Raw genomic sequence first — 18,743 nt, 5'->3', positions numbered from 1 at the left:
AAAAAATTATATGGTCGTTAGACTGTAACACTGTTACACATAACTGGGTTATGGGGGGGTCCCAGGCTGAAAAGTTTGGAAACCGCTGTTCTATACAGTATGAATGTGAGTAGTATTAATGGAATTCGGACGTACTACATCCGCTATTTGTCATGATCATGTGACCTACCCACATCAGTTGATCACTCCCATTCATGAATTCCCTCACGTGGCATCGTGAGATAGCATAGCGCCCATTGGATGCGCACTTCAGAATCTCGCCGGAAGTAGTAGGTCATCTGCATAATTCTCTAAAACAGTTTTCGAATACTATGAATTGGGACATAATACTTGGCTTGCATACTCTTTTTAGCATACTATTTAGTATGGAAGTATGCAATTCAGATAGACCATGTTCTCAATTCCAAGAACGAAGAGAACAGACTTGCGTTCTTGTGAAGACCGGTCTTGCCAGGTGTTCTCGAAAGAACGAACTTTGGAGACCACGAGAACAGAGAACGCATCCTCTGAGAAATGAGATGCTTTGTTCTTCCTGATGGTCGCATGACCCTCACGCGTTTTTAATGGATAATTATTTAAACATTACAGCATTCATACAACGATTTATTGTTTTTCCCCTTTTCAATATATATACTATGCATTAAGACTTTACAAATATATGATGCACAATATAAATCAAACTGATTTCAATACAAATTTCAGCAAATAAACACCCTTAATGTTTATTCCTTTATTAAGACTTTTGTGGTAATGTTTATATTCACCGTTTCATTTAGGCAAAAACTCCTGAGATAAATAAGCTATATCTCTGAACTTTAATAATAAACCTAAATAAAATGCTGCGCTTCCCACCTCCAGTCGCAATGACTTCTGGGACTTCTAGAGCGAGTTCACTGCTCAAGTCTGCATCGGTGCTTCCGATGCACATCCGGTGAAGTTTCGCGCGTCCTCTGTTCTTGCGGTCTTGAGTATTGGAACTGAACTTTGGCAGCTGATGATGACGATGCACGAGAACACGAGTATGCAAGACCTCTGAAGAACGCATATTGAGAAACAGCTCATGTCTCTCTAACCCAGTGTTTCTGAACTCCAGTAACCCACCCCCCTGCACATTTTGTATGTCTCTCTTATTTGTCACACAATACTCAGTTCATGGATCTCTCTGTTAACGAGCTGATGATCTGAATCAGGTGAGTTAATTAAGTAAGACATACAGAATGTGCAGGGCAGGGGGCCTGAGGACTGGAATTGAGAAGCACTGCCTTATCCAAACACACCCGATTCAGATCCACCACTCATTAGCAGAGACTGAAATACCTGTATTGGCTGTGAGAGACAAAGGAGACATTCAAAACATGCAATGTTGGTGGTCCTTCAGGAACGTGGTTGAGAAACACTGTTCTATTATAATGCAGTGGTTTTGTTTCAACAGCAAAAGAAGGCAAAGATAATCTCTTAAGTTTTCTTGAAATGTACACTGCATTGTTCTGTAAACAAACTCAAGAGTCACGTTGGCAGGGTGGGACCCCACAACATTAGCACTCGATGAAACCGGTCCAGTGAGCTCACTCAAGCAAACACACAAGAATGTGGACAACAGCCGCTTAGATGAGAGAGAGAGAGAGAGGGAGAGGGAGAGGGAGAGGGAGAGAGAGAGAGGGAGGGAGAGAGAGAGAGAGAGAGAGAGAGAGAGAGAGAGAGAGAGAGAGAGAGAGAGAGAGAGAGAGAGAGAGAGAGAGAGAGAGAGAGAGAGAGAGAGAGAGAGAGAGAGAGAGAGAGATTAAAAATTGCATGTTTGTACAGTATATTTACTGTTGATTGATTTGGCAATATTGCACTCACAGTCATGCCAACAAAGCACTTTTGAATTGAAAGAAAAAGAAAGAGAGAGACAGACAGACATTAGGGCAAGCATGTGGGGAGGCAACAAGGTTAGTAAAAGCAGACGACTTCTTATAATCAATCTATTATACTGCTGTCCTTTCTCTTTTGAACCACACGCATCTGAGAGCCATGAATGAGGGAACATTCAAGATGGGCTCTGAAGATAGAGCAGCTATGAATGGAAGGTAAAGAGACCGAGCAAGCTTCCAAACCCCCACCCATCACAATTTTAATGAGCTCAGGTAACGTAAAACACGCAGACATCCGGCTCTAAGGAAGACCGAACTGACTCATGTATATCATTACAATACATACCAGGCCTTCTTCAGATCTGACTCACATTAAACAAAAGCACATAGAGTGTTCGCAAACTATCGACAGAGAGATCCTCAGGCGTGTTTGCATGCATGTGTGAGAGACGCAATACCATCACCTCTCAAAATGCCTAATTTTAACTTTGTTTGCTGACGTGTATTGATGCCTGCATGGACATGTTAAACAGACTGGTAAATAGAAGACCTCCAGGTCATTAGCACTCACATAACAGCACTGCAATGACCTCACTAGTGTACCTGTCATAGGATTCAATAGTTTATTTGTTCATTTCAGCAGATGCAGAAACAGTTATTTGTGATTTTAATAATGCGTAATGGTAAATAATATCAGTAATGTATTATTATGGCAAGTAAGAGTTTTTACATATTTGGCAACAGCACTCTTCACATTTAGTGCTTTGTATGAAAAACTGTTACTCGCCACTTGGCAATTCTTACACTGGCTGAGAACATGATATAGTTCAGAGTGATTATCAAGACTGCATTGTAATTATATACACATGTAATCTGATGCGCAGCACAGTGAACAGCTCATGATAACAGTGTTTTCAGTGTCTTAGAGAGGTCGGTTTGCGGTAAATGCTACTCTAAATTAACTATCTCTGCAGATGTCTGGAGTCGGAGAATGTTAACTGCACTTTTGAAAACATCTTCCAGGCTTATGAGAATGCATTCTGTTGTAAATAAAATAACCAGATAACCAAAATGAAAGTTAAGTAATAGTAAAATATATATTTTTTTTATTTATACATTCGTTTAGACTGAAATATTAATAAAGACCATGATTAGAGGGGATTTCTCAATTTGTGCAGACTATTTTTATTCAATTAATGCACGTGTGTCAGCACCAATAGCCTAGTGTTTAAGTGCACCGACATATAGCACCATGGTGCTCAGGGTGACCCAAGTTCAATTATCAACTCGAGAAGCTTTGCAGACCCTTCCCCTCTCTCTTTTCCCAACTATTTCCTGTCAATTCTCTGCACTATTCTATCCATTAAAAGGTTAAAAACCCATAAAAATTATTATAAAAATAAAAAGAATGCACATGTAGTAAAAAACAATGCTTAATTTTTAAACAATAAATTTATACCAGTGCTTCCCACACATAATATACCTGGGCGGTCCGCCCAAGTAAAGTCTAATGGCTGCCCAAGTATATTTAGTAACACATTTATTACTATTACTATAAAAATATCCTCCCGCATTTACCCGTTTTGTTCTGTGCAAGCGTGAATCGTCAACACTCCCACAGACAGTCTCACATGCTCTGCAGACCCAGACACTCCTTTTTGGCACTTAAATTCATCTGTCTGGGTTTCTAAATTTCCTAAAATGTCCGGGATTCGGCTTTTGCTTTTTGAAGCTGTCGTTCTTAATCTAATGTGCTTTTGCATTACCTTTTTATTGAACCCTACTTTCGCTAGGCTTTGCAGCTGAGAGCGTGCGCAGTCGCAAGAGCGATTGAAACAATCAATAATTCATTCTTGAATCTAAATGACTCAGAAAAACTTCACTATATACTCTGAGAGGGTGAAATAACTGGTCTAAACTGGCTGCAAAATATATTCGTACACCATTAGTAATGGTTAATCAATGCATTTGCCTTTTAACAATTTAAATAATCTACACATTTTAATCTTGTAATTATTATAATTTTTAGTCTGTAATTTGACGTCATTAGGCTATATTGCATAGGCTATTTTATATCTAAAATTCTTTGGCATTCAAGTTTGCTTTGAACTTGAAAGAGAGAGAAGTTGATTTTACCTGTCAGTGGGTGCTCCTGAATAGCATAAATGTAAGAGAAATAGTGGACAGCCTTTTTTACGTTAACCCATTGAAAAGAAACAGTGTATAACCGTGTCAAAATAAGTAAAATTGAAAAAATTTTTATGATGTTTTGTTTGTCGCATATAATTAACTGTTTATGGGATGTGTGTAAATGCTGTATTTCAATCCCTCTAGCACTGTAAGTATATTTCAAACCTGTAGGAAGCCATCCATCCATCCATCCATCCATCCATCCATCCATCCATACATACATACATACATACATACATACATACATACATACATACGCACGCACGCACGCATGTACGTGCGTACATGGCTGCTCCGTAAAATAGAAAGTAAAACTTGGTAAAAAAAAAGTGTTTGTTTTATGGTCTGTTACTGGGTGCTTCTCAATTGTTATTTGCGCATCCTTGTTTCTTCTCCTTGCTTCCTCTCCTTACAGTTTGGCTTCACCCCTTCAGGATTCCAGGGAAGGATGCAAGGAAAAAGATGCAAGGACAGAGGAATTGAAGAAAGTGAAATGAGGTATCTTTGCTTCCTTTAGCATCACTATAAAGCATCTTCATTTAATGAATACTGTACATCACTGATTTTGCTTGCACTTTCAGATTCTAGAATATTACAGATACTTAAGTTCACTGTAAAAGTTAACCTTCACAAAGCACCAGGTTTTTCTGTATTTTCATTTACTTATTAATTATTCCGATAGTGACTGATTTTTATTTGTGCTGAAAAGTACTTTACAGGAAGAAACTGTGAAAACAAACCCTATTAACAATAGATGTTTATTACACTAATGTGTGTTTGATTTTTCAACTGTAGTTAGTGAGTATTGGCGCAAATGTGAAGAGGGAGGAGAATTTACATGCACGTCACGTTTATCAAGTGCAAAACTTCCGCAAAGGATCTACCTGTGTATCCTCACTCATGCCTGAACGGCAGCCAATGGCCAATACCTTAAATTCAACAAACTTGGATTACAGCCCTAACATCATATCAACACATAGTGAGCAAAACAAAGGAGCCTCACTAAGGGTATCTTATTTAAGAGCGTGTCCAAACATCATTGTTCTATTGAGATTTAAAGCCACTTTGACGTCACAGTGCCAATCAAATGCTTTGCTCCAAGGACCAACCCAGCAGGTGTGCCCTTCAAACCATGGAAACGACAGACACACTTAACGTCCCTATGGCAAACAGCTTGCCCAATGTTACAGCGTGTGCTCATCGCAAAGAGAAAACATTGGAAGCTTTTGAGAGGGTAATGTAATGTAAAAGCTGCGGTTTTCACAACAAGACGCAAAAAGAAGTTCGGCAAACTTCACAAACACCTGTCCTTCCTGAACGCATGCAGAGGTATGAATGTGGGTGTTTGCTGATAAGATGTCAGTCTTTCTTATCGGCTCGGGTTTCATTTACATAAATGGTTCCCTGAAAGAAACTGATAGAAATCTAGCAGTCTGGTAGTGCTGGTCAGTTAAAAATCAGGCAAATGATGTCCTACCATCCAAAGTACAGTAAGAGCTTCCCTGTCCTGTAAAATGATTTCTTGACACAACACAGTCATTTTGAGCAATCACTGAAAATTCAGTCTGTATCACAGGATTTTTTTAATATTAATTATAAATAGTTAATACTTATTACTTTTAAATTTAATAATATATATATATATATATTTTAAACTATGACATTAAAAGCACACTGCAGGCCGCCTTTAAGATCAACAGAGACTAATTTCTAAACGTTCATAACATGCTCAAAATAATTGTTATCAAGATCCTCGCACACAAAGATAATCATAATAATTTTAGACAATTTTGTAATTAAGCCATTCCAGTTGAAGATACTATGCTTTTTTGAAACAAACGTATTATGTAATTAATTTTTATAAAAGGGCAATCTTTTTTTTTCCTCTCAGTTTCGGCCATGGAAAGTAATCTCTATTTAGAATATATTGATTTAGTTACAAACTGATACAATTGAAAATATCTTATACAATTATGAACATGCTAATTAATAATTATTGAACAACTATTGAACAACATCCACTCTTGTCCTAGGACTATTTCGAAAAACATTTATGATTCAAATGTTGACTACCGTGTATTAGTGCTGCACAATATATCATTTCAGCATTATTAATCGCAATGTGCACATTCACAATAGTCACATCGCAAGATATGCATTGTTGAGTCTGAACTACAGTTGACTAGGAGCTACAGAAGTGTATTTAATTACTGTAATTACACAGAATCTATATGATTTACAGAAAAAAAAGCTTCTCACTAAGAATTTTTATCTTGTTTCTAGTCAAATATCTACATTTCAAAAGGGAAAACAAAATTATTTCACCTTCCCCTCAGGAGATTTTAAGAAAAAAAAACACTTAACCACTTAAACAAAAGAATAGTTACTTGATCTAGGAATTATTAGGTATAAGACACGAGACAAAAAGTAAGAAAAGCATGATTATTCAATTTCTGTACCTGAATACTGTTAGACCCCCCCAGAAAACTTCTTGTCAACCTTTAAAACTATTAATATTGTAATATTTAAAAAAAAAAATAATAATAATAATAAATAAATAAATAAATAATCGCGATATCAGATTTTTCCAATATCGAGCAGCCCTACTGTGTATTTATATAGATGCCCAATGAGTACTCCAAAGACACAACATGAAAATTTTTTGCATGTTACTTTGCATGTTTTTCAGTCAGACAGTTCTTTCCTCTCTCATCTGGATCACCTATAGTTTTATGCATGAATGACTTGCTGTTAATATTCAAAGTGGTGTAAGCGATACATGGTTGACAGCTGGCTGCTTGAGAATTAAAAAAAAATAAATAAATAAACATACTACATTTTTTTAAAAAGTACATACTAATAGATCTAAAAAAAAATAAATAAAAGGAAAGCTCATTTATATTTGAGTTGAAGCTAAAGATTTCATGTTTCAGCCTCCAGGTGCTGATAAATCTAAATGTAGCATATAGCATTTTCAGTCTCTTTAGTCATCAGCTTTAACAAAGACACAATGTTAATGTGTCTATCGTCAACTCCAAATCTAAAAGGTAAGAATGCTAAAGGCACGCCTGACTGTCAGGCTCAAGTGCACATGAGCTTCAAACCCTGGTTTCTCCACACGCTCACACACTGAGAAATTCTTTGGCGACAGGTTAGCAGAAAGCTTCTGACTGAAACATCACCACACAAAGAGCAAAACATTCCTCTAAAACAAGGCATGGATTTACCCTACAGAGAAAGGAGCCAGGCTCTACGGTCCAGTGCTAGACAGATGCTTTTGTGTAACCAAAACAAAATAAAAGAAAAAAAGAACATGGTCTCTTCTTGACATTTTTTTAAAAACATCTAATTCTGGGAATGATTTCCTACACATGTTTGCATATCACACAGGCCAGCACCTGAGGTGAGGGTGATGAATGAGCGCTTGACTTTGTGTCCACATATAAGGGTGCTTGACTTACTTGAGAAGGTTCTCAGCTCCAGCTCTCATCCGCATCTGCTTGATGATTTTCTGGTTGAGAACTGCTCTCTTATTCTGCAGCTTACTGCGACCCGTCTGAGCAAATGGATTACATCCCTGTCAGAGAAGGAGATGAAAAGAAAGAGATTAACAACAGGTTTTTACAGGCCACAGCTTCAATCTAATGTGAATTTACAGCCAGATTTTTTATACATGTGCTGTGAATATTTTTACTGCCTTATAAACCACAATGGCATGCATTATAATGTGCCTATAATGATAAAAACACAAGCACATGCCAGACAACACATACACTTTGTTATGCTATTAAGGTGTGGCGTGAGTACATGACGTAACAAGATCAATTTCCCACCCAGACACACCTATACAGAGAGTTTCTGTCATAAATCTGATTGCTCAGGGAGTAGGTTTGATTTATAGCAGACTGGTATCAATCTAAAATGATTAAAATACCAAAGCTCTTATCTTAACCCTTATTTATTTCTAAAGGTATGTCCATTACTTGAACAAAAAAAAAACAACTTAAATAAATAAAACGCAATAGCTTTGAAGGGATTTATTTATTTTATTTCAGTCCAGTCTAACTAAAGGCCAGATTAATAAGGACAAATTACTATATAAAAGTCAGGGCTAGGCGATTAATCAAAATCGACATTCAGAACCTATAATCGATCTAATTATTCAAGGTCCATTTTTTTCAATTACTTTCCCTACCACACGTGGAGTCACGTGACACCTGCTCTGATGGCCACACATTGCAGCCACATCTGATCATTGGTCAAGTAGGATGATGGACCCATTCTTGTGCCTTACTTTGCAGTACATTGAAAAGGATTGGAAGTTGTGCAAGAGATGCTTTGAGACGGCATATTTTCCATTCCATTAAAACTATCATTTGTTTACATTAAATATTTGTTTACAGAAGATGCAAGAAATGCACTGCATGAATTTTTATTTACAGGATATAAAAGAGTTATTTCATTTAGAAGAGATACTGCTTATTTTCTACTTTTAATATGAACCTGAAATTAATTTTGTTTCCAAAAGTAGAAGTAATTTTTTTAGAGAAAAAGTGATTGTTCATTTTAGGCAGTGTGTGTTTTAATTTCAGTTCTTCAATGTTGATGTTCAATAAATAATTATAGATAGCAGATATGCAAGCATATTTGCTGTACAAAATCTGTGAGTGAACTATGAGGGCAAAAACAATTAATAAAGAAATAAAATAATCGTTCATTAATCATAATCTGGTTAAATTGTTCAATTAATCGAGATTTAAATTTTAGGCCAAAATGCCCAGCTCTAATAAAAGTATAGTTGGGAGTGGAAAACAATATAACAGACACATTTCAGTAATGTCAATGTTTATTTTCACACAAGAGCTGTTTCTCCAGTTTATATTTTAGCAATCTAAAGCAAATCTAATCTATTATTAAACATATTTGCCTTTAAATGTTTGTTTTGTGTTAATCTATTTTAGAGTTATTACTGGAAAATGCTGTTTTTTTAGAGAAATCACAGGCTATTTTGAAGCAGGTGACATTCAACATACTTCATTTCTGTGGACTCCACAAACAGTCCATGTTGCACAACTGTGACAGAACAGAAGGTCATTGGAAGTCAAAACTATAGTATGATTGGTTATGGAAAAGCCTCAACCATGATCAAAGTTACCTGTTGCTCTTTCTAAAATGGAAGAGTCACAGCAGGACCCCCCATCTTAAATAAATAGCACAAATACCACTAAACTGACTATGGAAAACCGAAGTAAATCTCACTCACTACAAAGCTATCCTGTCCCCTCCCATAAATTCAGCGTCTGAAATGCAAACTCCTACAAATGCAAGAAGATCAGCTAAGTCCACACCTTTTCATTGCTAATTGCTCACGCTCAAAACTTGAATGAGAATGCAAATTAAGGATTACAACAACTTAAAACAAAAATAATTACAATGATTACGATCAAGATTAATGATCTAATTAGTGATCTGCTGTGTCGAAATGCTTTATTCATCAGTGTCGAAGGGAACAGCTCTGGTGGAAGACAGACAGCAACGTTTCAGATGACAAACGGCTCATATCTCGTTCTCTTGAGTTACCAGAACCCCACATAAAAAAAACACACACAACACACGTGAGACATCGATATTAGCAGTGACGAGTGTCTCTTGTATTGACATGACAACTTACTGGCCCATATGGTTTTATTCACATAACACAGTTTGATTCATATTTACACAATTTATCTCAATTATATAATTTAGTTGTCTTTTTTGACCAGTCTGAGTGTTAATTTAGCAACCTGAAAAAATGCGAAAACCATAGTCCGCTACTGTGTAAACAGAAGCTGTCCCAATACAGTACATGGAACAGTAGATGTCAACAGGACCCAATGTGACCTTTGCACATTCTAGAGCGCAGACCAGGGGAATGTTTAGCAGAGCAGAACCAAAGAGATGCCAGTGCAACTGCACAGTCACAATCACATAGCAATTACTCAAACTAACAGCGCAGACAGAGCAGAAACAAGGTCCTAATCAAACCAGGGCACAAACCAGAGCAAAAACAGGGCCTCAAGTGAATTATCTGAGAGTATTCAACTGTAATATATGGCAAGCATATTTGAGCACAAATATGAAACTGCATTAACAAATGTTTCTCTCTATTTTTAGCCTTTTTTTTGTTCTCTAGATGACAAAATGATTAACTATTCTTTCTCTGCGCTGTTGTAACAACAACATTAAGCACCAATTAATGAGTTACGCAACAGAGAATGAACGTCATTATGATGAATGATGCATTTCCTTCTTACTAATAAGTAGTTGGTTGCAATTTGATCACTTTACTCAGTCTACATAATGCTGTGAGATATTCAGGAGCCATGTTATACTAATCCTAAAGCTCAGAACAGCTTCTCCATGGGAGCATCTGTGTTTCATTAACGTTTGTGGTTTGGCTATGCACGGTCACTGGGCAAACGTAACATTAATAGGAGGAAAACTGGAAAAACATGCAGAATCTGCAATTCAGTTTCTCTAAGCCCCGCAGCCCAAGCAGGATCAGCTCAGGCGGAACTGGACCAAAACCACTTCACCACTCCAAACCACCCCCACCTGGGAACAGGCCTGAAACCTTTCTGGTGCGACCACACTTATTTTCAGAGAGTTAATGTAAAAAATGAAAATGAGACACAGGAAATGTACTAAACAAACACAACCACTTAAAGCTGCAAAATGCCTTTCCACTAAAATCCAGCCATCCATGCAGCACCTATCAATTTTAACTCAGAGAAACAGAGTGAATCATTCCTCCCTTCGACTTTGTTTCATGTGAAAGAGCCTGGAGAAAAAAGTTCTGAGAAGCTGAATGCTTTGCCGATCCAGTTTGACATCAAATACTTTAACGTCAATAAGACGACCTAATCAACAAAGCCCAAAAGATACTCTTGACAGAAAAAAGGGTGAGCTCAAGCAAGACAATGAGCCTCTTCATCTGCCTTTCACAAAACCAGAAACAAATCCAGAGGATTAAAGATCTGGGATAAATGAAAGACTAAGAATGTGTTACTCTTCCAAGATCTGTGAACACATATATGCACATACTTTAGTCAGTTTCAATCATATAAACTCCAAAACAGAGCTGTAAGAATAAAAATGTTTACGAACAAGCTAATTTTACCATGATGACCACTGAATTTAAAGAAATCGGGAATCAAAATAAAAGAAATACCAGACACAACTAGGCATAGGACGATAACTGTACCTAAGGTATGTGTACGATTTTTTTATTTACATTTTATCAGGAGTCTTTTAGGTCAAAACTATCTCCAGCAAAAAAGATATCCAAAGACATCCAAATCTGTGTTTTTGAAATAAATGAAGACAGCAGAAGTCAATGATTGATTTGAATTATTTAGCCTGGCATGTTTACTGTTCATTTTAATACTTTAAATGTTTCTCAAAATAAAATACATTGTGTTTAAATGGGAAAAGTTCTTGTTTTCACCCAGACATTTAAAGGGAATATATTTTAGAGTAGTAATCACAATATCGTGAAACCGTGACATTTTTATCCAAGGTTATTATACCGTCAGAATCCTATACTGGCCGATGTCTAGACACAACTGAAGGTACAGCAGGTACACAATCCCTCACCAATAATTCGACCAAAATACAAAAAAAAAAATAATAATCTGTCTTTAAAAATTATTTATGACAGTGGCTAGCACAACTAGCGTATAAATAAATAATAAATCATAATGAAATAATCAACAATGACCCAGAGTACCTACATTCACACACATATCAATCATTTTTATTTGAGGCATTTAACTACAAATGCTAAGCAATTGCTTTCTTTTTTATCTAAAATAACCATTTAAAAGTTAATAATTTTACTATACAAAACCTTTGGGGTCTTTTCTGACAGAAATCATGACTGTAAAACTGGTTTTGTAAAGGACGTTGATATAAAAACTGTAAATATCAAGAAACCATTAAGATTAAGCAAATATGTTTATAAAATGAAGAACGCAGTGGAATATATATAACCCTCAAAAGAGAAAGCCTACAGGATAAAATACAGAGTCTAAACTGTCTCGATTGGCATTGTTTGTGGGCATCAGAGCTCGCCAGCGTCTACATGCCCCGCAGATCTGTCTACCACCAGCAGATCCTGTTACCATGAAGGAGACAGAGAGGGGAGGCTCGTCCTCCACTTGTCTAAACTTCAGGTTTGAAGACTCGTGAAAGAACATAATTAGTTTTGTTTTGTTTTATCTTCTTCGTGTCGACAATATCAAAACCACAGTGATGGTAACATTTATCAAACTAACGTAAACAAACACTTGAATAACTTAAAATAAGCTCCCGAGTCATCGAGTTCACAAAAGCACAAACTCCGAGACGAGTCCCTCCTACCTTTTTGAAGTAGCCGTTCTCCACCGGTCCGTTGCTTTTGCAGCCGTTGGGAATGAGAGTGTCCGTCATTTCTAAATGCTCAACCGAATGCCTCGATAAAATTCAGAGAGCACAAGTCGCGTGTGTTCCCGCAGCTCCACAGGTGTGCGTGTGTCTCTCCTGGCTCTCGGATGTCTGTTGATGCTCCACTGTAGTCCAAACTCTCCTAATCACACTCAAGATTCGCTATTTGCCCTGCATTAGCACGTCCCCCTGGCCACGCCTCAGATTAGTCACGACAGCGGGAACGCCCCCCTCGGTGGGCGAAGTTTGGGTGATGTTACCTGCGCGATGGCCACGCCCCCAAATCGGCTTGCTTATAAAAGCGCCAACTTCAGAGTTATATTTAGCTCGGAAACACTGGTTAGTGACTGTTTAACTAGACGATGGGTTTCTAAATAAAACAGTGGTGTAAAGACCTCGGATTAATTCCTGGGTAGAAATAACTGGATTCCAAAAATGTAGGCTACTCATAAATAGATATTAAATGTGAATTATTTTGGATTTACATGATTACAAACCATTTACACTTATTGCAGTAATTTATTACATGCCAAGTTTATTGGCTTACTTTACTATTTTCATTTTCAATTTAATTCTTAATTTTGAATTCTAAAATAAACTTTGAATTATAAACAAAAACCCTCTTTGAAAATCATGTAAATTAATTTAAATAAAAGCACCTTGCATATAAAATGTAAGCTATGAGACAAAAAACTAAACACTGCAGATGTAAAAGTGACAAAAATCCTGCCATGAACACCTGCAAGACTCTTACTACATCATTGGCGTTTTTATACATTAATATTTGTTGATGTAATATGGGATTTCAAAACTTTTCTTTCTGCCAAACTCATTTGGCCTAAAATATTTAATAAAGTCACCCTTTGATATAAAGTTAATATTTGATAATATATTGATAATAAAGTTAATTTAATATAGTAATATAATAGTTCATTAGAATGCTCACAGTTCACCAGGTTTAATTGTCACATAAGGACGTCAAATCTTGGTGATATTATATCTTATTTTAAAATCTTTTATTCATTTAAATGTTACATATTTATGATTTAATTAATTATTGGCTTTTTATCAACACCTGTATTTCTTTTTTTTTTCCCAGTTTGGGAAAACCCTGCGATGTAATGTTTAATTGAATTCCATGATGTTAATAATAAATCTTTTAATAACAATAATTCCATTAAAATCCATGTCATACACAAGTTAGGTTAAAGGTAATCCAAAGATAGGCAGAATAATTTAACAATAATTAGATTATGTTAACTAAAATTTATGGTTTACCTATGGTCATCATCAGCTTTGGGTCATGACCGAAAGGACAAGATCTCGGATACAAGCGGCCGAAATGAGTTTCCCACTAAGGGTGGCAGGGCACACCTTTATGGATAGGGTGAGGAGCTCTGACACTCGGGAGGACCTCGGAGTAAAGCGGCTGCTCCTTCACATCGGGAGGAGGCCTCGGCGGCTGGCCTGAGAACGCCTTGGAATCCCCCAAAAGAAGCTGGAGGAAGTGTCTGGGGAGAGGGAAGTCTGGGGTTCTCTCCTAAGACTGCTACCCCCGTGACCCAGCCCCAGAAAAGCAGTAGAAAATGAATGAATGAATGAATGAATAACTAAAATTTGAAATCACAGACAGTTTGAAAGTAATCTGCCCACTATTGAATATAGTACAAAACAGACTATAAATATAATTACACAAATAACAGGGGTGAGTGCACATATAAGGTTCACACGGACAGGTATACTTGAGTTGAGGCAACAACAACAAAATCCTTATGCTTTTGTATTTCAGGACAGTCCTGTAGGATAAAAGCGCCCTCTACTGTTTACATGCTGAAATCAATCAAACAAGTCACTCATTATGATTGCGTGATGTGGCCTAAATCAGCCCTGCCATTGGATACAATTTATGAAATGGATTCAATCTGCCAGACGCCCATCAGTACAAACTAACACAGATTGTTATGCATCGGGGGACATTTTTGTAAGGCTTTGAGGAAATAAGGTCTGAAGTAAGTTTTTTTTCTTTAGTCTGGGATTATTACATTTTTCTGGACTGTACCCAGCAGTTACAAATCCATCTGTTTTTCTGTCTGATCCCAAAGCCACTTAATAATGTCTGGGGGCTATTTTTGTTCTTGTCCTTTCAGAGAGTGAAACCTCTCGTAACATACTGACATACAAAGAAACACACTCAGAGTTCATGTTAACCAATGTTTCGCTCTTTGCCAACTAGATCAATGCTGTCAGACAGTGTTTTGATAAACAGGGCCAGTGATTTGAGGTCAACGCTGCTGTAACTGACCTCTCACAGCATTGTAGCTCACGTGTGAATACGTTTTTACTCATATTTACTGTACAGTTCTCTCATAATGTAGATTTGTTTTACTTCTTTTATACTAGGCCTAATTTATTTATAATGCACTTACATCATGCTTCACAATATATTGAGGGTCACAGCTTGATGAAGTGATGTGTTTTAGTGTACTCTATAGGCAAAGCGTTTCGAAAATATATGTAGTGTTTATAGTTTAATTAAAGCTTTAAACAACATCATTCTTTCACTTGATCCTTCAGTAAATTGTTCATTAGCAAACACCTTTCTCATGGCTGATCTAACCAGAATATAGTCTCACTCATGATATAATCTCATGTAAAAAACATGCAGGCTGAAATTAACCTTTCATAATAAGAACTAATAAGAGATGATTATCAGATTATGTACATGTGATTTTATTTTGACCTGATTTGACTGTTTAAAAAACAGTTTCTTTTCTCTGTGAAAAATGACTGGGGTCATGGTGTTTCTTTCTTGCTGTGAGGCGATCGTGCTACCCACTGCACCACCGTGACACCCTATCTGATATACCATTGTATCGAATTCTGAACAATATTTTATGTCTCACTCTGTAACAAACCAAATAAGGAAGCTACCATATATGGTCCTGTTTTATTGCTTTGCTAATCTTACATTCTAGCTAGCTTATCTCAGAGTAGTTCCAAAATTGCTTCTGGTTTAAATTTTGCAATAGCTGAATTTGGGGTTAAAATTACAACAGAAGTCTTTATGCATTATTATTATTATTACAGCCAACACCTCATAAGCTCAGATATCCTTTACAGAACACTCTAACCACTCAGGTTTAATCACATTAATAAAGCCTGCTTTTACACCATATAGCATGCTTTTCAGAGGCCTCGGTTTTCCACTGCTCAAAAATATTCATTACATGCTTTCATCTGCTTTAAGAGTATAATTCCCTCAAAAATAAAACTTCTGTCATCATTTACTGACCCTTGATCAAAACCTATTAGAGTTGTTTTCTTCAGTTGAACAAAAAATAATTGATTTGGAATAATGCTGGTAGCACCCATTGACTTACACTGATTTTTTTTTTATTATGGAAGTCGGTGTGTGCCAGCAACCTTCTTCAAAACATATTCTTTTGTGTTCAACAGAAGAAAGAAACTAATAAAGGTTTAAAACAGAGATGCCCAAACTTGGGCCCGCAGGCCAAAGTTGGCCCATGGTAACCTTTGATTTGGTCAAGCATCCAATTTGAGAAGAGAGGGAGAATGATGGGGATGGTTTAGAGATTGTCATTTCAATTTTAATTTAACCTTTTATTTGTTTGTTGTATTGTTAAGCTAAAGTTACCTGTAATTAAACGTTTCAATTTAAATGGTGTCATTTAATCAGATTTCATTTGAAATGTACACACTGTCACCTGACAAACAGAGGACTTTGGTGAGCAAATGAAGAAAAAGGCATATTCTGCTTGACTAGTGTATTCAGCAATGAACTGCACTGTGTTATAAATGTGATTATGTTTTTATTGCAAGAAATTATCATTAAAATATTTATACCTCATTTGTTAATATGATTCAAAGTAATGTTTTTTTTAAATATTAGGGAAAATTTGGAAATTACCCATAGCAACTTTAATGTAAAATAGTTTAGTGTATTTAACTTCGACCCACGGCTATCAATGATATTTGGTTTTTGGCCCTTCATACGAAAAGTGCATCCCTGGTTTAAAGACACACGAGGGAGAATAAATGATGAGGTAATTTTGTTTTTGTGTGTGAACTGTCCCTTTAATACTTATGGTATTTTCAGTATCTGTGTGTGTCAAGTGGTTTCCACATTCCACAACGTCTAGTTAGTTTTGTTCTATCCATTATATTAAAGCACACCACTAGATGGTGCAAAAAGTGTACAAAAGACTCCAGAATCGCTGCAGAATCAGCGCTCATGAATTTAAACGAACATCTCCCATTACAATAACATCAATCAGACATTTAGTAAAGGTGGCTAAACGTTAATGTGCAGTCAAATGTTAACTAAACAAACACAAGGCATGAAGAAGCAAATATGACAATCTTTACTCAAAAATGAGCAGTAAGAAGTGTTTGTTTGTGAGTGAGAGTGACTATCTGTCAACGTATTGTAAAGGAGGCCGGACTACTTCTACAGAGAGGAGTTCCTCCTCTAAGCTTGAATGACTTTTACAACAACAGGTTTCCGCTCATTTCTCTCCTCTATTCGGCAAGGCACAAAGCTGAGTGTGAGGCAGTGCTTTTCCTGTTCTGAATGGGCTAAGAGTGAGAAATGTCATGTACAACTGACCTCAGATCAGTGGAAACAGAGAAGCGCTCACGGCTGGTGCAGAGTTTAGTTGCTATGCAGCCATAGACCTCACCCCAAGAACTTTAGTTGCTCGCCGGACAAATTATGTTTTGTGATCCATAATGGCAGACCATTCGAGGCAGTGCAATGATCTGAGTGAAATTTCAAGGATTCCTTTTTTGGACCGTTCAAATAATTGTGTAAGTGTTTTTGTTTGTGAGAATGGGAGATGAAAAGAGCTGGCATTGAGAGATGTGATTGTACAAGTGTGTGTGTGGAAGTGAGCATGTATGGCTGAGAGTGTTTGTGTGTGAAAGACCACACCAGCTACATTGAACATTGGACAAAGTGATTGATGACAGAATCGTAGGGTCCACCAGTCTCCCAAACACAGATGCATTCTGTACTGGCAATCTAGACTATTAGAGTTCAGGAAGTGTCTCAACCATTAAGCAGCTCCCTGTATATTCACTCCAAACTGCCAAGAGGACTGTAGTGCGGTTGCAAAGCCAAGAAGGAAAAAATGCATTCTCCTTTTTTTTTCTCCACCTATTGGCTTACATAGTGAACCATATCTGGAGATACAGCTATTCAGTTTAGACACTTGATAAAAATTTTCCATGACGGTGGAATAAAGATTTCCACTCTGTATGAGCGGCTCTACTGGTGACACTATGCAGTCTCTACCATAGTATGTATTTCACAAGGCAGAAGAAGGCTATCTGTAAATGTGAGAGATTTACCATTAATTGCTAATTAACAATAAATAAAAAGCTGTAAATTATAAAACTATTGTGTTATTATTGTGTTATAACAAACCTGTTTTTATGATTACTATAACACCTGAAATGTATCCTTTGGCTTAGACCCTGATTTATCAGAGGTCACCATAGCGGAACGAACTATTAATTACTCTGGCATATGTTCCAGCCACAATTCATACAATCTCCCATTCACACTCATACACTATTAAATAAATTTAGTTTATTCAATTTACCTACAGTATACCTGGGAGACTGTGGGGGAAACCGGAGCACCCAGAGGAAACCCACGTGAACATGGGGAGAACATGCAAACTCCAACAGTAATGCCAACTGGCCCAGCTGGGGCTTTAACCAGTGACCTTCTTGCAGTGAGGCAACAGTGCTAACCACTGCTCACAAACGAAATTGAATACATATCAGTGTACAATATATCAAGCAGGACAATGGCCTGTTCTTGTACAGTTAAAATAACTGGAAGCAGATGACATCAGAAGCCTCACATTTAATATGGTAAAGAAATAAGATGGATATGATGTGATAGATTTTGTTTTGTTAGAATTAATTATCGATGGAACTATAAACTCTGTAGATTTAATTATAGAGACAGTTGTATTACAAAGATCTCAAAAAGATCTGCAGCAATATTTTATGAACTGATAATAAGTCTAATGAACTGTAAGCTCTGGAGGTTTATTTACAGAGGAATCTCAAACAGATCTGAAGCAACAGGCAAATATTTTAAATGATGTTCAGGAATTTGTTAAAAATTAAGTGAGAATATACATTGAGTGTTTAAATGTTTTAAAGAGAATGTCATTGACATTTATTTGCTTAATTTTTAATGTC

The 18,743-nt window shown here is 36.7% G+C and overlaps 1 protein-coding gene across 2 annotated transcripts in view; it reads right to left on the bottom strand.

Annotated features, from left to right (window-relative positions):
• The window catches only part of rhpn2 (rhophilin, Rho GTPase binding protein 2), a 43,361-nt gene extending 30,703 nt beyond the window's left edge, over window positions 1-12,658 (bottom strand). For both annotated transcript variants that reach the window (XM_056461819.1, XM_056461820.1), the window contains exons 1-2: window positions 12,444-12,658; window positions 7,505-7,620 (exon numbers count right to left, since the gene is read on the bottom strand). In XM_056461819.1, coding sequence (XP_056317794.1) covers window positions 7,505-7,620; window positions 12,444-12,512 — 185 coding nt within the window. In that variant the 5' untranslated portion in view covers window positions 12,513-12,658. The remainder of the gene's footprint in view (window positions 1-7,504; window positions 7,621-12,443) is intronic.
• Window positions 12,659-18,743: the final 6,085 nt, after the last annotated feature.

The sequence above is a fragment of the Danio aesculapii genome, chromosome 7 (genome assembly GCF_903798145.1).
Source record: "Danio aesculapii chromosome 7, fDanAes4.1, whole genome shotgun sequence".
In the NCBI taxonomy this organism is placed as follows: domain Eukaryota; kingdom Metazoa; phylum Chordata; class Actinopteri; order Cypriniformes; family Danionidae; genus Danio; species Danio aesculapii.
The sequence above is the reverse complement of the archived record's forward strand: the minus strand, read 5'-3'. Positions and strand labels throughout refer to the sequence as shown.